The sequence below is a fragment of the Crocuta crocuta genome, unplaced genomic scaffold (assembly GCF_008692635.1).
Source record: "Crocuta crocuta isolate KB4526 unplaced genomic scaffold, BGI_CrCroc_1.0 scaffold140, whole genome shotgun sequence".
NCBI classification, from domain to species: domain Eukaryota; kingdom Metazoa; phylum Chordata; class Mammalia; order Carnivora; family Hyaenidae; genus Crocuta; species Crocuta crocuta.
Window position 1 is genome coordinate 1,795,845 of NW_027527775.1, and position 23,292 is coordinate 1,819,136.

The following is a 23,292-nucleotide window of genomic DNA, read 5'->3' on the forward strand; positions in this document are numbered from 1 at the left end:
TCTCGCGGTGCGTGGGTTCGAGCCCCGCGTCGGGCTCTGTGCTGACTGCCANATTCGGCCGCGCCGGGTGGTCAGGCCCAGTTCATAGCTGGTGGGACCAGGAGCTCTGATTGAGTCATTTCACCCGGTTACCCAAAAAACTGTCGCCTTCCCAGGAAGCCTAGCAGGAGGAAACCTCTAGAGTGCCTCGCGGGGCCAACCGCAGCTACTAGACCCCCTGTGTCCACCAGAGGGCGCTCTCTGCAGGTGTCCTCACTTCGGGAAGCCGGAACTTTTCCGGGCTCACGACAGAGCAAAGGAACCCTGACGTATTTCGGCCCTCTGCTGTTGCCGTAGTCCCAGACAGTAAACAGGAAGTAGAATTCCGTGGTCGGGTGGAAAACACCGAGGACTCCTAAGGGGTCCACTCCCGCGGCTACGTGCGCTTTTGGGGGAGCCTACCCTCTGTTTCTGTTGTTGGGGCTCTCTCGCGCGTTCCTACTCCGGGGAAGGTATTTTGCCCTTAGCTCGCTCTTACCTCTTTATACAGTAACCCCGGAACCATGGCCGAATACTCGTATGTGAAGTCCACCAAACTCGTGCTCAAGGGAACCAAGGCTAAGAGGTAAGGCCAGAGTTTGTGCGGGACTGTGTGCGTCCCCTCCCCTCCACCCCCCGCCAGAGAGTCTCGCCGAAACCTGTCTGATCCCGCGAGGACTGATGCTACGACTCAGTTCCTGGCACCTGGACCGTCGCTGCCAGAGACGCGCGCCCTGACTGTCGCCTTCAAAAGGGGGGAGACAGGAGAGCGAGACCAGTAGCCCAGGAGCCACGAGTTGGGGTCCATGATAAGGCCCCCCTCCAGACCTCCTAATGGAGGGTCTGCCATAGTCTGATGACATAGGCCAGAACAATAACTTCCTTTATTAGGGATCATTATTTTCCCCCCTGTCTCCCGCCCCCCCCAAAGATTCTTAAGTAATTTTTAATACAATATGCAGATGTGGGTTTTGAGAGGGATATGGACTCCCATCTCGACTCCCACCAGTTTTGCGATTTGCGGCAATATCCTTGAGCTTCCATTTACTCGTTGATTAAGAAATATTAACGGTACTTTAAAAGGATTATTATGAGGATTAGATCGGATAACATACACAGTACGTAGAGCCAAATGCAAGGAGAAGGTTGTAGTGATTTATAATGATTAGATTTTTACAAAAAGGTGTCTGCCCACTCCTGCCTCCAGCTCTCTCTTAACTGGCAAATGTACTCAGGGTTGATTTTTCATGCAAGCTAAGCATTTCATCCTGTCTCGGTGATGGTTTTTGGTACTTGTAGGTAAGATGAAAGAAAGTGTCAAGCAGCGAGCTGCAGCCGCTGCCCTTGGGAACTCTGCTTCCATGTCTGGAATCACAAAGAATTTATCCTGAGTAAATCTGAAACGTGTCTGCATTCACAGGAGAGAGGGTAGAGTTAACTTCGGAAAGCTTACCTTGTGATGAAAATACAAGCAAGTGTGTCTTACAGTGATCACAACTCCACTGTAATTAACACACATACAGCGCTGTGTGCCAATATCTATGCATATAGGGGCGCCTGGGTGGCTCAGTAGGTTGGGCCTCCGACTTCAGCTCCGGTCATGATCTCACGGTTTGTGGGTTCCAGCCCCGCATCAAGTTCTGTACCGGCAGCTAGCTTAGAGCCTGGAGCCTGTTTCAGATTCTGTGTCTCCCTCTCTCTCTGACCCTCCCCTGCTCATGCTGTCTGTCTGTCTGTCTCTCTCTCTCTTTCTCTCAGAAATAAATAAAACATTAAAAAAAGTTTTTAAAAGCACTGTGCATATAACTTTTTTTTGAACCACCCCTGTATTTTTTTATTACTGAGATATAATACATATACCATAAAATTCACATTTTAAAGTACAGTTTTGTGACTTTTTAGTGTGTTCGCGAAGTTCAGCACTCTCAAGCTGCAGAACATTGTCATCATCTTGGCAGGAAACCCCATAATCACTAGTTACTCTCCATTTCACTCTTCCCCTAATCCCTGGTGACTACTCATCTGCTTTCTGTCTGTATCAGTTTGTCTGTTCTGAACACCTCACATAAACAGACTCCTGCAATATGCAGCCTTTTGTATCTGGCTTCATCCCCATTGTGGCATGTATCAGTACTCTTATTTTTATGGCTGAATAACATTGCACTGTATAGATATAACACATTTTGTTTCTCCATTCATGAGTTGATGGACATTGGGTTGTTTCCCCTTATTGGCTATTATGAATAATGCTGCTATGAATATTGTCGTAAAATTTTTATGTGGACATGTGTTTTCACTTTTAGGTATATACCCAGGAGGAAATTGTTAGGTCATATGGTAACTTTGTATTTAAGGTTTTGAAGAACCCCAAACTATTTGCTAAAGCGGCTATATACCATTTTACATTTTCACCAGCAATATATGAAGGTACATGTTAACTGTCATCACAGTAACCTTAAGAGCAGTTAAATTATTATCCTCATCTTATAGGTGAGAAACTGACAAGAGATAAAGTAGTTTTCCTAAAGTGAGAGAGCTCAGAAATGACAATATCAGGATTAAAAAGGCAGTTTGGCTCCAGAGTCTGTTCTCTTAACTGTAACACAATACATACAGGATCAGAAGTAAGTTCTCAGGATTAGAAGTAAGAAGGTATATCGGTGTAGACAACTGTAAATCAATAACTCATAAATCTATGTACAGCTTAAAAGATTCCTCTAAGTTTGCATTTTGTGATATTTAACATCAAATCATCTATATATATAACATCTAAACTCATCTATATGAATTATCTCCTGCAGTAAGAAGAAAAAGAGCAAAGAGAAGAAGAGAAAAAGAGAAGAAGATGAAGAAACTCAACTTGATATTGTTGGTAAGTTTTTGGTTTTTTTGTTTTTTGAGAGAGAGAATGTGAGAGAGAGAGGGCACGAGCAGGGGAGGGGCAGAGAGAGAATCCGTGGGCTTGATACCACGAACTGTGAGATCATGACCTGAGCCAAAATCAAGAGTCAGATGCTTAACTGACTGAGACACCCAGGTGCCCCAGTTTTCTATACTTTATTATGCGAAAAGTTAACACAGGTTGAGATGCCTTTAAAAATATTTTCTTAAAGTGTTCAATATTATTTATAGTTGTGCATTTCTTTTATTGTCTACTACAGTAGATGTCACTAATGCCTTTTCTTTTTCATCATCAGAACAAGGCACAGAGAGAGGAAACATAGCTCTCTGATTTAAAAGATACCATCATACCACAATGGCCTAGAGATTCTGAACATAATTTTAAAGACCTGATATAGATAAATATTATCTAATCAGATATATTTCACAAATTATTTTCTTTGAACATGTATGCATTTTAATTGTAGAAGCCAGTGATATGCATGTCCCTAGAGGAACAGTAAAAATAATACACAGTAAAAATGATTACTTTGTATACCGTGAAATGAATGAAATTCTTAATTGAACAACACAGAGCATCACGGTAGCCTGTAAATGGTACCAGAGATAAACTGACCCAAACACATTTAACCAGCCTGGTTTCTGTTTAGTCCTTCTATCCTTTCCACATCTATACTTTAAGGCAATTTTTTTCCTCTTTTAAAACTTGGCCCGTTGATTTTGAAATTTCATAAATTTCCCTTACATTTTATAGGAAATGGTATAAAGCTAATAACCTAGAAAATTTCTCTTTTTTTTTTTTGAAATAAGCAAATGAACAGTTCTGAAAATAGGGTAAATATCTTGTCTGGATATCTAGACATGGAACTTGGTATGTCAGAAGATAGATGAATATTTAACTGTATAAGAACCACCAAGAATTTTAGAAAGTGGCTGCACCATTTTATACTCTCACCAAGAAGTAACACAGTTCTGTTTATCAGTCTTTGCTCCCAATCTGTGGTTTGACTTTTAATTTGCTGAAATGGAATTTTTCTAAAAGCAAAAGTATGAAAATTGTTTCAACTGTAATAAAATTCACATGTAACATTTTATTAAGTGTTAGGTGTACAACATGATTTGATACATGTGTATAGAAGTTTTTAGCTTTTATACAACTTTACTACTCTCTTTCTCTACTATAGCTACTACCTTATATCCTCAGTCTAAGAAATTATCGCTTACCCCAAGGTCATGAAGAAATTTTTCCACATTTTCTTTAAGAACCTTCCTAGTTTTAGCTTTTACATTAGATCTGTGATCCATTTCAAATTAATTTTTGGTATGGTGTGAGGAGTCCAGGTTCTTTATGTTGCATGTTTATTTATTTAAAGGGGTGTGCAGAGAGATAGGAAGAGAAAGAGAATCCTAAGTAGACTCCACGCTGTCAGCACATTGCCAAACACGGGGCTTGAATTCACAAACCATGAGATCGTGACCTGAGCCAAAATCAAGAGTTGGACGCTTAACCGACTGAGTTGCCAACATGCCCCAGAGGGGTTTTTTTCCAGTTTTTCCTATTGATACCCAGTTGTCCCAGCACCACTGTTGAACACTTTCCTTTCTCCAGTAAACTGCTTTGATGTATTTGTCAAAAATCGATGGATTTTATATGTGTTGACATATCTCTGGACCCTGTTCCATTGATTTGTCTCTAATTCTACTGATCCATTTGTCTTGATTACTGTCACTTCATAATGTTTTGAAATCAGGTGATGTCTTCAGAGTTCATCCACGCTGTAGCGTGTGTCAGAATTTCCTTCTTTTTAAAGACTGAGTAATACTTCATTGTGCATATAGACCTCATTTCGTTTATCATCCATCTTTCAACGGACACATGGGTTGCTTCCACTTTTGCCTCTTATGAATAATTCTGCTATCAATATGGCTGTACAGATCTCTCTTCAGAGTTTTGCTTGCAGTTCTTTCGGGCATATACCTGGAAGTGGAATTGTTGGCTCTTATGATCATTCTATATTTTTTGAGGAAACTCTGTACTCTTTTGCATAGTGGTTGTACCATTTTACATTCCCACCAACAGAGTGCATGGGGGTTCCCATTTCTCCATATCCTCACCAACACTTCTTATTTCTGGTTCCATGATAATATCCATCCTGATAGGTATGAAATGGTATCTCATTATGGTTTCAGTTTCCATTTCCCTAATGGTTAGCAATATTAAACATTTTTCATGTGCTCATTGGTCATTTGTATATTGTCTTTGGAGAAATATCTATTCAAGTCCTTTGCCCATTTTTTGAACAGTCTTAAGTTCTTTATATATTCTGGATGTTAATCCTTTAACAGATACGTGATTTACAAATATTTTCTCTTGTTCTGTGGGTTGTCTTTTCACTCAGTTGATAATGTCCTGTGATGCACAAAAGATTTCCATTTCGATGAATCTAATTTGTCTCATTTTTCTTTTGTTTGTGCCTTTGGTGTCCTATCAAAGAAATGATTTCCAAGTCTAATATCATGAGACTTCTACCATATATTTTCTTTTAAGAGTTTTATAGTTTTAGCTCATAAATTTAGGTCTTTGATCCATTTTGAATTAGTTTGTATATATGATATTAGGTGAAGTCCAACTTCATATAAGTGAAAATTTTACTAATTTTTTATTGGTTATAAAAAGCCTTCCCTGTTTAGATGAATAAGAAATCTTGTGTAATGTAATAAATTCAATTTTTAAAAACTTTTTTATGGAAATTTTCAAACTAATACATAAGTAGCAAGAAAAATACAATGAATTTCCCATGTGCCCATACCCCCAGAATTAGTAATGATCATTATTTTGACAGTCTTGTTTAATTTACGTACGTTCCCACTCTGAAATGATATCCTATACACACTTCTTTCTGGAGAATTTTTACTGTATTTTATTTTATTTTTTAAAAAGTTTTATTTATTTATTTTGAGAGAGAGAGAGAGAAAACACATGAGCAGTAGGAAGGGCAGAGAGAGGGAGAGAGAGAATCCCAGGCAGGCTCTGTACCATCAGCATGGAGCCTGATGTGAGGCTCCATCTCATGAACCATGAGATCATGACCTGAGCTGAAATTCCAACTGACTAAGCCAGCCAGGAGAATTTTAAAAGGAAACACAAATATTATGTCATTCTACTCATGTATACGTAAATGTATATTGCTTATAAAGTCAGTCTGTCTCTTCTGTTTTACACCGTTTTTTAATACATAAGAATATGTCATCATTAGACCTAACAGAATTAGCAAGAAATTCCTTAGTGTCATCTAATATCTTATTAATGACTGACACATTTCTCTTTTAGCTAAGTACAATTTAGTTTCATACTCAACAGTGAAAATGTGAAAGCTTTTCCTCTAAGATCAGGAACAAGTCGAGGGTACCTACTCTTGCCACTTTTATTCAACACAGTATTGGAAATCCTAGCCAAAGCAAGAAGGCAAAAAAAGAAAAAAGAAAGAAAGAAACATCTAGTTCAGAAAGGAAGAAATAAAACTGTCACTATAGGCAGATGATATGATCTTACCTATAGAAAACCCTAAAGACTCTACAAAAAAACTGTTAGAATTAATAAATGACTTCAATGAAGTTGCAGGATACAAACTCAACATACAGAAATCTGTTGCATTTCTGTATATTAATAATGAATTACCAGAAAGAGAAATTAAAATAATCCCATTAACAATTACACCAAAAAGAATAAAATACCTAAGTATACATTTAACCAAGTATGTGAAAGACCCATACATTGAAAACTGGGACGCTGATAAAAGAAATTGAAGAGGATATACAAATGGAAAGATTCCATGCTCATGGAGCAGAAGAATTAAATTATTAAAATATCCACATACTACCCTAAAGCAATCTACAGATTCAGTGCAATCCTTATCAAATCTCCAGTGGCATTTTTCACAAATAATGAATAAACAATCTAAAAATTTGTTTGAGACCACAAAGACCCCAGATAGCCTACAATTTAGAGAAAGAATAAGGCTAGAGGTACCATACTTTCTGATTTCAAACTATATTACAAAGCTATCCTGATCAAAACAGTTTGGTATTAGCATAAAAACAATACCTAGATCAAGAGAACAGAAAGAGCTAAGAGCGAAAGAGCAAAGAGCCCAAAAACAAAGCTCATATGATAAACATAAGAATGCATTACCTTTCTGAATTAGTGTTTTTGTTTTCTTTGAGTGAATACCCAGCAGTGGAATTCCTGTATCATATGGTAATTGTATTTTTTATTTTTTGAGGAAATGCCATACTGTTTTCCACAGTGGCTGTCCCACTTCACATTCCCACCAACAGTGCGCAAGAGTTCATTTTTGTCCACATCTTTGTCAACACTTGTTATTTCTTGTCTTTTTTAGTTTAGCCATTCTAACAGGTGTTAAGGTCTTATCTCATTGTGGTTTTAATTTGCATTTCCCTGATGATTTGTGCCATTAAACATTTTCTGTGTGTCTGTTAGCCATCTGTGTGTCTTACTTGGAAATTTTTCTTTTCAGGTCCTCTGCCTATTTTTTAATTGGATTATTTTGGGGGTGGGGTTTGGTGTTGAGTTGTGTATGTTCTTTATATAAGTTGCATATTAACCCCCATTGGATGTATCATTTGCAACTAACTTCTCCCATTCAGTAGGTTGCCTTTTTGTTTAGTTGATGGTTTCCTTCACACTGTGCAAAAGCTTTTCGTTTCGGTATAGTCTCAATAGTTTAATTATACTATTATTTCCTTTGCCAGAGGAGACACATCTAGAAAAATGTATCTATGACTGATGTCAAAGAATCAGGAAGGATGGATACTGCCTATGTTTTTTGTAGGAATTTTATGGGTTCAGGTCTCACAGTTAGGTCTTTATTTTGAGTTTATTTTTGGATATGGTATAAGAAAGTGGTCCGGTTTCCCCAGCACCATTTGTTGAAGATTATCTTTTCCCCATTCTATATTCTTGCCTCCTTTGTCATAAATTAATTTACCAAAAGTGTGGCTTATTTCTGGACTCTCTATTTTGTTCCGTTGATGTATGTGTCTGTTTTGATCCCGGTACCATGTTTTTATTACTACAGCTTTGTAGTTTATCTTGAAATCTGAGATTGTAATACCTCCAGACTTGTTCTTCTTTTTCAAGATTGCTTGGGCTATTTGGGATCTTTTGTGGTTCCACACAAATTTTAGGATTATTCTGATTCTGTGAAAAATATTGTTATTTTGATAGGGATTGCATTTATGTGCAGCATGGATAGGGGAATAGGTGAAAGAGAATTAGAATTCCTTGGGGCACTTCGGTGGTTCATTCGGTTGAGTGTCCCATTCTTGATTTTGGCTCAAGTTGTGATCTCATAGTTTGTGAATTTGAGCTCTGCATTGGGCTCTGTGCTGACAGTGTGGAGCCTGCTTCAGATTCTCTGCCGCTCTTTCTCTCTGCTCCTCCCCCATTTGTACTCTGTCTCTCAAAATAAATAAACATTAAAAAAAAATTTTTTTTAAATAGTACTTATCTTGATGAGCCCTGAGAAATGTATAGAATTAATTATAGTGTACGTATGTGACTAATGTAACACTGGATATTAATTATACTTGAATTTAAAAATGAATAAAAAAAGAAACCCATTTCTATTTGTATACATAGTATATATAGCTTCTGTTCATTTTGTTTATCTAAAATCTTGGTTAAGAATACGGTTAGACCATAAGAAAGAATGAAATCTTGCCATTTGCAATGACATAGATGGAGCTAAAGAGTATTGCATTAAGCCTAATAAGTCAGAGAAAGACAGATACCATATGATTTCACTCCTTTGTGGAATTTAAGAAACAAAACAGGTGAACATAGGGGAAAAAAAAAGAGAGAGGGACAAGCCAGAAAGCAGACTCTTAACTATAGAGGACAAACTGAGTGTTGCTGAAAGGGAGGTGGGTGGGGGCCTGGTGACAGGTATTAAGGAGGGCACTTGTTGTCATGGGCAGTGGGTGTTGTATGTAAGTGATGAATCACTAAATTATACACCTGAAACGAATATTACACTGTATGTTAACTAACTGGAATTTAAATAAAAACATGAAAAAAATTTTAAAAATACTGTGCTGGGAAGTCTTTCTGGAGGGATAACTAAGAAACAGGTTGTAATAGTCATTGCCTCTGAAAAGTAATCCTGGATGGCTGGGGATGGAATGAGAGAGACTGTTCTCTATCATTTTGTGCCTTCACGTGCTCTGCTAGTCTGTGTTTTTAAAAAATGTCTTGATTGTGGTAGTCACATCTATACACCTATATATAAACACACAAATGAGTGTATGTAAAACTAATGAAATCTGAATAAGGCTCATGGTTTGTATAAAGGGTAATCTGGTTTTGATACTGTACTATAGTCATGCAAGATGTTACCACTGGGAGAAGTGAGTAAAGGGTTTAGAGATTGCTCTGTCTTATTTCTTACAACTGCAAAGTAAAAAGTTTTAAAAGAATAACTTATAACAACAGGAACAACAAATAACCCTGTATCAGATCTAACAAATTTAAAATACTCGTTTTACTTTTTAGGAATCTGGTGGACAGTTACAAACTTTGGTGAAATTTCAGGAACCATAGCAATTGAAATGGATAAAGGAACCTACATACATGCACTTGACAATGGACTTTTTACACTGGGAGCTCCACATAAAGAAGGTTTGTGTCTAGTAGAAGCAATGAAAGGGAAAAGACCACTGACAGTATATATTTTATAACATTCATTCAGTTTGGCCAAATTCCAACTGATCTCCAGTATAATTCAAAGGAACAAATCCATTGCATTTGACTCTTCGCCTTTTTTCCTTCCTTAATGTTTACCACTTTTTGGCAGATCCTTCTTTTTCAGTTATAAGCATTTATAAACATTCTATATGGTTCCAGAAGAGTATTTATGGAAATCGAAAACAACATAAATAATTGAAATTGAAAGGAAATCCTGGTTGAGTCAAAGCTTTAATTGCTTTATTCTTTAGACCTTTAGCCAAAACTAACCCAGAGCATGATTGACAACTTGAAGTTTCATTATTCCTTCTAGACGACTGGAATAAGAACTAATGAGATAGGAAGTAACTGAAGATAAAAAGCGGCATCTTTTGGTGTGAATGTCCATCCCTTAGATAAGTTAAAGCATTTAGTTTTTTAAATACTAAGGGTTTATTTGTCTATGTATGGAGTGCATTTTATATATATATTTTTAAAGCTTATTTATTTATTTATTTAGAGAGAGGATGTGCACAAGCAGGGGCGAGACAGAGAGGAGAGACAGGCTCTGCATCATCCACGCCTGATGTGGGACTTGAACTCACAAACTGCAAGATCATGACCTTAACCGAGATCAAGAGCCAGACACTTAACTGACTGTGCCACCCAGGTGCCCCTGTATCAAGTGCATTTTAAAACACAAAAAGAAAAAAACTTTTTTTTTAATGTTTATTAATTTATTCTTGAGAGAGACAGAGAGTACAAGCAGGGGAGGAGCAGAGAGAGAAGGAGACACAGAATCAGAAGCAGGCTCCATCCAGGCTCTGAGCTGTCAGCACAGAGCCCAATGTGGGGCTTAAACCCATGAACCATGAGATCATGACCTGAACTGAAGTTGGGACACTTAACCCATTGAGCCACCCAGATGCCCCCAAAACAAAAATATCTTAAAAGTGACTGATTAAGCATCATGCTGACCTCCCTATTAAGTGTGTAAAACTAACGCTGTAGTTATAAGAAGCTAAGGTAGATCTTGATACTTTGAATTTGAATAATATATTAAAATATCACAATATTCTTATTTTAATTTTAAAAGAAAACTACTTTAAAGCAGAAGGATCTCTTTACATGTATATTTGTAACAAATGTCAAATTTATTTCAAAATGCTTTTTTCCCCATAGTTGATGAGGGCCCTAGTCCTCCAGAGCAGTTTACAGCTGTCAAATTGTCTGATTCCAGGTATGTTGAACTATAATTAGTAACCTTTAATTTTTTAAATTTAAATTTATTCACGGAAAATCCCCAGTGTGTAGCGAATTAATTAAGCCAACTGAATTCCACAGAGTAATTTTGAGGTAAAAAGCAAAACAATCTTTTTGAAAGTGTATTTGTGACATTTTAAAAATACAATATATATCCCATATTTAGGTATTATTAAATTTCATTTGCAGTAACTGTGTCTTTGAAAGAGAATTAAAACTCCGAATAAAAGCATAGATGATTCCTAGCAGTATATAATCTAGACTAGGAAAAAATTAGGATTAATACTGTCACATACCAAATAAGATGTAGGTTAGAAGAAAGATCACGTAAAGAAAACAGATGTAAGACACAGTGGGGTCTGGTGCTGCTGTGATATGTAAACTCACTGGTCAGAAGGCAAGAGATAAACAAGAAGATAGGAGAAAGGAACATTATTAAAACCAGTAGAGAATGTTACATAGTCACAAAGACCAAGAGAATATTTACTATTTTCACAGTCATTTCATAAGCTGACCTTATATTTTCATAGTGCCAAAGTACAGAATGATACTTTGGGTAGTATACACAGAAATGGAATTTCAGTATTCTAATAATTAGCTGCATCAGTGTGATAATCATTTGTATTATATTGTCATTAACTATAAGTGAATATAAAAACAATTTCTTGGCACCATAAGGGATTGGTAAGCTAAAAAGTTAGAAATCCTATTTTTTGCTTTGAAAAACTCACATTAAGATTATTACTTCTATACCTTCTTTAAGTGGCAAATAAGTATGGTGGGAGAATAAAAGCAGCAGAATAGCAATCAATAAACACTAACTTCTTTACAATTGGAAAAAAAAGCATAAAATAGGCAAATGAGGAAAATATGTGCAACAACCTTAACAAGCAATGAATTTTTATTCTTTACATGTGTATATAGGACTCATAATACTAGGAAAAAAAAATAAGACCCCACTAGAAAAATGAAGAAAAAGATGAAAATTTAAAGGGAAAGGAAAAGAAATACAAATGTCACTTACAGTGATTAAAATATAAAATATGACACTTTTTTCCTGTATCTGATATTCCAAATTTTTTTAAATTATAATATTAAAAATACTGTGGTAAAATAGTACTCTCCTGTTTTGAGGTGAGAATGTTAAGCTGATAGAATTTTTTTTTCTGGGAAACAATTTGACAGCATGCAATAGAAGCTTTATAAGTAGAATATAAAATTATGGAGAGAGAACTACACTTTCCAATATGGTCGTCACTAGACATATGCTTTTGAAAATTTGGGCTGTGGCTAGTCTGGATTTTTATTATCCACACCCACATTATTTTTATGTTCCATATTTAATTTTCTTTCTCTCAGTTTGTAACATTTTTTTTGTTGTTGTTAATCTAAAGAATTGCCCTGAAATCTGGCTATGGAAAATACCTTGGTATTAATTCAGATGGACTTGTTGTGGGGCGTTCGGATGCAATCGGACCAAGAGAACAATGGGAACCAGTCTTTCAAGATGTAAGTGCTATTGTTGTTTATAAAAAAAGCTTCTTGTCAAGGTAAGATACAGTCCTTAACAGTCAATGAGAGTATAGATTCTTAAAAACAAAAAACAGAGTTTAATAATAGAATACATTAAATTGGAGAAAACCAATATGAACTTACAACCTTAAAAAGATGTCAAAATTTAGTGCAACACAGCAAAAGAAATAACAAAGTGAAAAGACAACCTAAGAAATGTGAAAAAAATATTTGCAAACTAGATTTCTGATAAGGGGTTGATATCCAAAATATTTAAAGAACTGCTGTAACTCAATAGCAACAAAACCCAAATAACCCAACTAAAAAATGGGCAAAAAACCTGACTAGATGTCCCCCCCTCCCAAGAAAAGATATATGAGGGGTGCCTGGGTGGCGCAGTCGGTTAAGCGTCTGACTTCGGCTCAGGTCATGATCTCATGGTTCGTGGGTTCAAGCCCCACGTCGGGCTCTGTGCTGACAGCTAGCTCAGAGCCTGGAGCCTTTTTCAGATTCTGTGTCTCCCTCTCTGACCCTCCCCTGCTCATGCTGTCTGTCTCTCTCTCAGAAATAAATAAAACAAAAAATTAAAAAAAAAAAGATATACGAAAGGCCAACAGGTACATGAAAAGATGCTCAGCATCACTAGTTGTCAGGGAAATGCAAACCAAATGCACAGTAAGATGTCACTTCATGCCGGTTAGAATGGCCATCTTCAAAAAGACGAGAAATAAATGCTCTTGAGGATGTGAATAAAAGGGAACCTCTGTGCAGCAGTCCCACATCTAAGAATATATCCAAAGGAAACAAAAAGATTTCACTAACATGAAAAGATATCTGCACCCCCGTGTTCATAGTGGTACTGTTTACAAGATCAAGGTATGGAGACAAGCTAAGCATCCACTGACAGACGAAAGGATAAAGAAGTTGTGTGTGTTTGTGTGTGTGTGTGTGTGTGTGTGTGTGTGTGTGTATCTATACATATATATGGATACATATAGATATAGATATATATAGATATATCTATATCTATAGATACACACACACACACAGTGGAATAGTATTCGGGCATGAAAGATGAGTAAATCTTGTGTGCAACAGCATGGGTGGACCTTGAGGACATTATGCTGAGTGACATAAGTCAGAGAAAGATAACTGTAAGCTCTCCTTTATATGTGGGATCTTATTTAATAACTAACTTAAACTCAGAAAAAGATATCAGACTTGTGGTTGCCAAAGTGAGGGTGTTGGGAGCAAGAATTAGAGGAGGAATGTGGCCAAAAGGCACAGACTTACAGTTACAAGGTAAATAAGTGCCAGGGATACAATGTGGAGCATGAGGACCACAGCTGACCCTGCTGTGTGATGTACTGGTAAGTTAAGAAAATAAATCCTGAGTTCTCATTGTAACGGAAACAAATTTTTTTTTTCCATTTTATGCTTGCTTTTTATTGTAACTGCAGGAAGTTTAAGTGATTACTTAAACTTATTGAAGTAACCATTTCACAACATGCGTAAGTCAAACCATTACGCTGTATGCCTTAAACTTACACAGTGATTTTGTCAGTTATATCTCAATAAAGCTGGGTGGGGGGGAATAGTGCAATGAAAATACCAATAATATTTTTGCCCACCATCATTTCTGTATACCGTTGGTGCCTCGATTCAGTTCTTATTTTTCATTAAAGATCCAAACATTAGAGACTGGTAAGAGAACAGCGGAGCAAGCTTATGGCCAACTTGTGACATTCTGTGCATTAAATAGTAAATAGTGATAATGGCTCACTAAAATCAAATTAGTCTGTAAACATTTGAGTTCATGGTAAAACTCAAAAGCAAATAGTGTACCAAAAGATAGTTTTAGTACAAAAGAAGGATGAAGATAATACATTAATTTCTATTGATCTTAGTAAATAGGCACTTAGCAATGGATGGATGTTTTATTAAGTGTCTGTTTATTTCAGAATACTTAAGTTCAAAAAAAAAAAAACCCTAACATATAGGTTCCTTTTTCTATTTGTGTAAGCAGAAAGGATTGAACAAAAATATACCAGAGCTAAACAGTCTCTGAGCGAAAGGAGATACTATATCAAGGTCTGTACAGAGCTCTCTACAGCTCTATGTATTTAGCTCCATACAGAGGTAGGAGGGGATACTGTGTCAAGAACAGGAAGGATGGGTGGAAGAGGAGTTTGGTAACTGCATAGCACCAGTGGGAATAGACAATAACGAATTCAGAATAGGATCTCACGGTGTTTTCCACATGCCATACATCCCCCCAAAAGAGAGAATTATTTAGACTCATTCCCTCATCTCCTAGGATAAAATCTCTGCGTCAGCAACTTTCAAACTTTTTATGACCTCAGTCCAGTGAGAAAAACATTTTTACATTGCAGCCCAGTACACACACTGTACTTAATACCTATTTAATCTTTGTGTTGTGCACTTCAATATTTTCTAGTCTGTTGTGTTAGACCACCTTTTCCAAAGGAGACTCACCGAGGACAAAGCCCACAAACACAAAAGGAGTTGGTTATTCAGGTTTATTTTAGTCCGGCCTGACGGCCCCTCCCAAGCACCCAAAGAGTCCTCGGAAGAGCGCGCCATCGAGCCATAGCTCAGGGTTTATATAGGGAGTGGGGGCGAAGCCGGTGTACAGAAGCAAGAATTTTGCGGTTAGAGGTGTGGGGGGGGGGGNTGCAAGCCCCTCACCTTTTGGCTCAAGGGAGTTTTACAGTTGTACCTCTTTTTATGTGTCTTTTTTTTTTTTTTTAATACGGGCAGGACCCACTAAATTGATTTCATGCAGCCCCTTCTAGGTGATCCTACTAACATGATGAGGTACTTCTAATAAAAATTATATCAACAGAAAAGGCCAGTATATCATCAGGCCACCATGATGATAAGCCAGATACTACCACTCATACAGAATGTTAGGGAAGTTCCTTGCACTTTGTTTTGGGGAAAGACACTTTTAAAAATTTAAATGAAAAAGACACATGAAAGTTCCTGATGGAGCAAGGAAAACTTGATTGCTAAGAGGGATTCAGCTTTAAATTACAGGTTTAAATTAACAATGGACGATACAGCCATACCCAGCTCCCCCAGTGTCCAGATGGTAGGAAGCCCAGCCCTGGCCACCTTTATAAGAAATCAGTCACATCCATTGTTATTAGTCCTTTTGTTACTGGGTATGATAAAAGTTACTAATACATTTTGTAATGATTGTATTTTGTCCTATGCTTAAGGTTTTGTTTAAGTCATAATTAAGCCTTATATTTAAGGAAATTTAATTAAATCTAAATGTAGATAAACGAGAAAATTCATTTTCAAGTTTTACCTTTTAGAATAAGTTTAACACAGGGGTTAAACAACTGAAAAAAGTAGGAAGGGGCACGTGAGTGGCTCAGTTGTTGAGCGGCCAACCGGAAACTTCGGTTCAGGTTATGATCTTGCAGTTCATGTATTTGAGCCCCGCATGGGGTTGTCGGCACGGAGCCCACTTCAGAGGATGCCCACTTCAGATCCTCTGTCCCCTCCTCTCTCTGCCCCTTCCCCACTCATGCACTCTCTCTCTCTCCCTCTCTCTCTCAAAAATAAACATTAAGAAAAATAAAAACAGTATGAATATTTCTGTCCACATAAAGTCCCTCAGACTTTGATTCTTAACATTCTGAGCAGTAAATTCAAAGGGAACCAAAAGTTAGCATTTATTTTTCTTTATATTTTCTAATTATGAAGAAAATTTTACTTAAAACAGTACTATTTGAGTAAATTAGTGTGAATTATATAATTTTTATTGTTTTAAAAACTACTTTTCAACCTGAACTAAATCAGTTATATTCTCAATACATCTTTGAGGGCAAAGGAAACAATTCTATTTCATCGTATTAACAGATTATACTAAAAATATTTATTGTGGTTATCTTTGGGTAGTAAGATTATAGATGATTTTGGTTTTCTTTTCTGTATGTCTTTTCATTTTCTGTGTTTTCTCCCAGTTTTACTGGTTTCAGTTTTACTGATTACTTTTAGACTTGGGGGTAAGAGGAGGAATTAATGTCATTCTCAAGGCTAAGAATTGTTTTGTAAGTTTTCTTGTGACTTTTTTCTTGTTTTGTTTTACATAGGGGAAAATGGCTCTGTTGGCCTCAAATAGCTGCTTTATTAGATGCAATGAGGCAGGCGATATAGAAGCGAAAAGTAAAACAGCAGGAGAAGAAGAAATGATAAAGGTAATCATGACTTTTTATACATTAATACATGTCACATATATGATGTATCCCTTTAAAATGTTGAGTAGTCATTTACTATCACTTTAAAGGTATAATGCATAGTTTTTTATACTATGATCCAAATAACCTTTATTTTTAATTATAAATCCCATAACTGGTGGCTTGTTTGTCCCATGTGATAGAAAAATTACTCTGTATCTTACCCCCATGTCTTAGTAAATGGCCACATGCTTCGTAAGCCTATATTTTCTTTTTAAACCCTGCATTTTAAAATTTAATTTTTTATTTTTTATTATTTAAAAATTTTTTTTCCTGTTTGTTTATTACTGAGACAGAGAGAGACAGAGCATGAGTGGGGGAGGGAGAGAGAGAGAGAGACAGACATAGAATCTGAAGCACACACCAGGCTCTGAGCTGTCAGCACAGAGCTCAATGTGGGGCTTGATCCCACGAACTATGAGATCATGACCTGAGCAAAAGTCGGACACTTAACCGACTGAGCCACTCAGGGGCCCCTAAAATTTAATTTTTTTTTTTTTAATTTTTTTAATGTTTTATTTATTTCTAGGAGAGAGAGAGACAGCGTGAGCAGGAGAGGGTCAGAGAGAGAGGGAGTCACAGACTCCGAAACAGGCTCCAGGCTCCGAGCTGGCAGTCAGCACAGAGCCCGATGCGGGGCCCGAACCCACGAACTGCGAGATCATGACCTAAGCGAAAGTCGGACGCTTAACCGACTAAGCCACCCAGGCGCCCCTAAAATTTAATTTTTAAATAGATATATTCACATGGTTCAAAATTTTTAAAATACAAACATACTAACACATCACCACCATCCTTCTGTAGCCTTCCAGAGTTTATAAAAATATGGATATGTTTATAATTTTACACTAAAGTTACCCTCCAGTACACACTCGTTTAGAACTTGATTTTTTTTTTTCCTTAACATTGTACTTGGAAAATTTCCCTTATCATTATGTAAAAAATTTTCTCTTGCTTTTTTTAAAATTAATTAATTTTATTATTTTTGGGAGACAGAGTGTATGCAGGGGAGGATCAGAGAGAGAGAGAGACACAGAATCTAAAGCAGCTCCAGGCTGTCAGCACAGAGCCTGAAGTGGGGCTCAAACTCACAAACGTAGATCATGACCTGAGCCGAAGTCGGACACTTAGATGCCCCTTCTCTTGTTTTTTTTTTTAAGAGCTACATGATACTCCATTTTAGAGATGTACCACAGTGTATTTAATCAGTTCCTTATAAATGCAAATTTTAGGTGCCTTCCTGTCTTTTGCCCTTACACACAGTGCTGTAACACATAACTGAATATTCATCCTTCTGTAGTTGTGCAAGTGTATCTGAGGGCACATTCCCACAAGCAGAATTACAAGGTGTATGAAAAGCGTTAGTCATTACATTTTCTAGTTATGTAAACAAAAGAAAAACAAAGCAGAAGCAAGTAGCCATAGGCACTCTGCTGAAGGTGGCACATGCCTTGTCTTGAATCTTTTTTTTTTTTTTTTTTTTTTTTTTTTTTTTTTGGGGGGGGGAGGGNGAGATCATGACCTGAGCAAAAGTCGGACACTTAACCGACTGAGCCACTCAGGGGCCCCTAAAATTTAATTTTTTTTTTTTTAATTTTTTTAATGTTTTATTTATTTCTAGGAGAGAGAGAGACAGCGTGAGCAGGAGAGGGTCAGAGAGAGAGGGAGTCACAGACTCCGAAACAGGCTCCAGGCTCCGAGCTGGCAGTCAGCACAGAGCCCGATGCGGGGCCCGAACCCACGAACTGCGAGATCATGACCTAAGCGAAAGTCGGACGCTTAACCGACTAAGCCACCCAGGCGCCCCTAAAATTTAATTTTTAAATAGATATATTCACATGGTTCAAAATTTTTAAAATACAAACATACTAACACATCACCACCATCCTTCTGTAGCCTTCCAGAGTTTATAAAAATATGGATATGTTTATAATTTTACACTAAAGTTACCCTCCAGTACACACTCGTTTAGAACTTGATTTTTTTTTTTCCTTAACATTGTACTTGGAAAATTTCCCTTATCATTATGTAAAAAATTTTCTCTTGCTTTTTTTAAAATTAATTAATTTTATTATTTTTGGGAGACAGAGTGTATGCAGGGGAGGATCAGAGAGAGAGAGAGACACAGAATCTAAAGCAGCTCCAGGCTGTCAGCACAGAGCCTGAAGTGGGGCTCAAACTCACAAACGTAGATCATGACCTGAGCCGAAGTCGGACACTTAGATGCCCCTTCTCTTGTTTTTTTTTTTAAGAGCTACATGATACTCCATTTTAGAGATGTACCACAGTGTATTTAATCAGTTCCTTATAAATGCAAATTTTAGGTGCCTTCCTGTCTTTTGCCCTTACACACAGTGCTGTAACACATAACTGAATATTCATCCTTCTGTAGTTGTGCAAGTGTATCTGAGGGCACATTCCCACAAGCAGAATTACAAGGTGTATGAAAAGCGTTAGTCATTACATTTTCTAGTTATGTAAACAAAAGAAAAACAAAGCAGAAGCAAGTAGCCATAGGCACTCTGCTGAAGGTGGCACATGCCTTGTCTTGAATCTTTTTTTTTTTTTTTTTTTTTTTTTTTTTTTTAGGGGAGAGAGGGGGGGNCACCCAAGCGCCCCTACCTTGTCTTGAAACTTTCTAGTGCTCCCTGGAGGTAGCGAGTAACTTTGCCTCTGAGGGGAAAGTCCCACAGCTAGCTACATTTGAGACAGGATATGTACCCAGGCCCAACTGACTGGGAACTACTGACATTCCATACCATACCACCTCTCAGAAAATAGGTCATGAGAAAAAATACTGGTGGATTTCTCACTTACCTAACAGTATGATTTTTGAAGAAAAACGATGCAAATAAAATGCAGTAACTTTGCACTTCATGGAAAAAAACAATACGATGCTGTATTTATCATTAATTACAACTTCTTATAAATTTTTAATTTTTTTAAATGTTTATTTTTGAGAGAGTGTGTGTGAGGGAGGTTGGGGGGTTCAGAATCCAAAGCAGGCTCCAGGCTCTGAGCTGTCAGCACAGAGCCCAGTGCAGGGCTCACTTCGATCTGTGAGAGCAAGACCTGAGCCAAAGTTGGACACTTAACCGACGGAGCCACCCAGGCACCCCAGCAGCTGTCACATTTGCCTGGTCCATCTGGTTAGTCAGGTACCTGGAAGATCTGAGCAGTGACAATCCAGAACTCTTCCCACCTTGCATTTTACTTTGCAAGCTCTGCTAGTCGTATCATCCATCCACCTTTGTAGCCTAACCTTACCTAGCAGAGCACATTCTCCTCTGCTGAAAGTAGTATTGTCACATGCCCTGGCCGGTAACCTCCCCATATCTGTAAGGACCCCACTAACCAAACCTGTCATACACGTGGCATTGGTGCACGCCTTATTGGTCACTACTTTCTTTCTTTTTTTTTTTTTTTAATTTTTTTTTAATGTTTTATTTATTTCTGAGAGAGAGAGACAGCGTGAGCAGGGGAGGGTCAGAGACAGAGGGAGACACAGAATCTGAAGCAGGCTCCAGGCTCTGAGCTGTCAGCACAGAGCTGGACGCAGGGCTCGAACCCACAAACCGTGAGATCATGACCTGAGCCGAAGTTGGACGCTTAACTGATGGAGCCACCCAGGCGCCCCTGGTCACTACTATCTAGGCAATCTAGGAATTGAGCTCTGAGCCACAGAGCTCATTTCAGAAATGTAAATCTTTGGAGATAGAATCCCGGTCCTTCCAGTTGCAAATTGCCAGTTCCACAGGCCTGACTTCTGTCACCACCCCATGGACCCCAATTGCTGTGTCAGTTTATGGCACATGATAGTAAATATCTGTCACAATTTATGAGGACATAAGATTTAGAAGGACAGATTCCAATTAGGTAAAAATGAGTTGTGTAATGTTGAAAGTTTTAATGGCTTTGGGAATAGCTTATGCAAAGTAAAATACAATCTTAAATTTTCAGTCTTATAAACACTATTTACAGAATAATTTGAATATTTACTTTGATCCACCATTAAATTAAATTATTGCCTAATTGCTCAGCAGGATTTGATCTATAAAATGTTTTTCCAAATAAATTGCTCTGTGTTTGATGCAAGGGCTCTAGGGAAACCTATAGTAGCAATTACTTATATAAATCGTATATATATATAAACATATCTAGAACCTGTCTTTTTCTGGATCTAATTCCTAAGTTGATTGTTTTCTTCTTTTACATAAGAAATAAATCATCTAGAGGGTTTTTACGAAATAAGTGGGAAATGGGAAGATTCATGTATAACCTGTCGTGTTCTCTCCCTTGTCCAGATTAGATCCTGTGCTGAAAGAGAAACTAAGAAAAAAGATGATATTCCAGAAGAAGACAAAGGAAATGTTAAACAGTGTGAAATCAATTATGTGTATGTATTCTTTTCCTTTTCGACCTTATAGATTTGACGGGTCTTTCTCAAGGCCCGGAGGACAAGAGGCATAACACACTCTAAGACCAACAACTAGGCTGCTTTTTTCTCAGAACTTCAGTTTTCCTAATTATCCCACTGGCTTTCAAAGCTAAAGTTACTTGGGTTAGTCTGTGCGCCCTGTTCATTAACAGAATGACTGTAGCTTATTAGTATATGATGCCGACCGGACGTTCAGAGCCAGCACTAGGGACCCCCAGTGGCCCTCAGTGGAAGGAAGGCCTTGTGCTGCTGCTCACGCCACTGCCCCCTGCAGGGCGGAGCGCCGAGGTCATCTCTGCAGCAGAGAAGCTCTATGTTACTGATGAAATACACTTAGTTTTTTTAAATAAATGAAAGACTTTAAAAATATTTGTAATTTCATATGTAAGCACGTATAATCAAAGTTTGAGAGGATTTTCAAGAAAGGAATTGTCTTAACAGAAAGAAATTTCAAAGCTTCCAAGACCACAAACTTAAAATAAGTAAAGAAGACAGTAAAATTCTCAAAAAGGCCCGGAAGGATGGATTTTTGCATGAAACACTTCTGGACAGGTAGGGTATTTTTACTTATTTCCAGCCATTTTCAGGGTTCAGTAGAAATGGCATATGTGTAACCAATGTTCTTTCTCAGAAGTTACTACAGTTCTTAAGTTTTTGTCTTCTAATTTGTGAACATGGTAATGTTACTTTAAAAGGACATGCTAAGTCTAGGAGAAGATCACCAATAAAGAATACCTAAAGATAGCCAGGTTCCAAAAACTTAAATATTTTGTTGTAAGAAATTCAGGTTTGACTGAAGCTCCTTCATGAATTTATTTATCATCATCTTTTTATAACTATTAGAACCAGGGCTATAAAGAAGTAGTTTAATTTCAAACTTCAGTGGTTTCTAGTAGGGTAGTACACGTTCCTAAAAATGAGGTAAAAATAGATCAATTTAAAAATTACTAAGTGAAGTAAATGAAATTGAAGCACTTTTACCAAGTTGAATTCAGAAGTGTACAGGATATTTATCAAAGCATATTATTAATATTTATCTATTGCTATTCCTTTTTAGGTAAGCAATGTCCTAGATTTATAATACTAAAAAAAAATGAGTAGAGAGGGTTGGCTGTACTTTTAGAAATACAAATCACATTAACTGCCAGATTGAAAGAGAGTGTGGTAATCTGCCACTCCTTCAAGTCTTGTGTTGCAAAATGCGTCTTAAAACATCTCTTTATATTACTTTATAAAGATGATGCTTCATCATGTATTTCCTGTTAACGAAGTTGATTGTTTTGTTATCTGAATTTAGTAAGTGACGTAAGAATTTTTCCTGCTGAGAAAGCATGTATGTGGTTTTAAGAAATAAGGATGTAAAAAAAAAAAAATCAGTATATGGACACACAAGAAATAAGGTCCGTGTCTAATAACTTTTACACTAATGAAAATAGAACATTGCCACCCTGTTAAGTAGAAGTTTAGGGCATGCTTAAATTCAGAGGCAATTAAAATTCTGTTGTGGATTGAAAAAGCTCTTAGGCAACATTTCTTAAAGATTAGGAAAGACTTTCATAAGAACAGAATGTGTATAGTATGAAACTACCATTGAAAAGTTAAATTTTAATTAAAATATTTTAATGTAAGTGGGATGGTGATACAATAATCAAAATTGAGAACACAGTTTGAGTTTGAGTATATATTTAGTAGCTGACTATATATGGCATGTTTTACATAATTTTTATCATTTGTGTTTAAACAGGAGAGCCAAATTGAAGGCTGATAGATACTGCAAATGACCAGAATTTTTGTTTCTGTCTCCTATTTGTTTTTGTTTTTTTTCTGAATAAAATAATCATTGGAAGTGTTTTTACAGAGGTCTTGGGCTATTATGGAATTATTGCTGAAATAGCTAGTTTAAACAAGATGAATCAAGTTTAACTGAGATTCTTCATGGATGTACTTTTTAGTTAACTGCAGTGTTTCACGTGGAATTGAAACATTGAGTACACAAGTGAACATGCCGCAGAATTTTTTTTTTCTAGATTTTCTGTCCTAAAGCATGAGGTGCTACTCTCTGAACCTCATGTTTCTTGGGCAGCTTCTGGAGTGTCTTACTGCTTTACAGTATTACTTTATATTACTTACTTTCTACCACCAAT

General features: G+C 37.0%; 1 protein-coding gene across 2 annotated transcripts; it reads left to right on the plus strand.

Moving 5' to 3' along the window:
- Positions 1 to 77: 77 nt before the first annotated feature.
- Positions 78 to 23,003, plus strand: FRG1 (FSHD region gene 1). 2 transcript variants are annotated; one of them, XM_077772336.1, is made up of 9 exons: positions 83 to 604; positions 2,820 to 2,890; positions 9,494 to 9,619; positions 10,847 to 10,904; positions 12,322 to 12,436; positions 16,567 to 16,671; positions 21,015 to 21,106; positions 21,590 to 21,700; positions 22,893 to 23,003. In XM_077772336.1, the coding sequence occupies exons 1-9, from the start codon at positions 543 to 545 to the stop codon at positions 22,927 to 22,929; spliced, it is 777 nt and encodes a 258-aa protein (XP_077628462.1). In that variant the 5' UTR covers positions 83 to 542; the 3' UTR covers positions 22,930 to 23,003. The 2 variants fall into 2 exon arrangements, with proteins under 2 accessions (XP_077628467.1, XP_077628462.1); XM_077772341.1 differs by lacking the exon at positions 16,567 to 16,671 and having other exon boundaries at positions 78 to 604.
- The last annotated feature ends 289 nt before the right edge of the window (positions 23,004 to 23,292 follow it).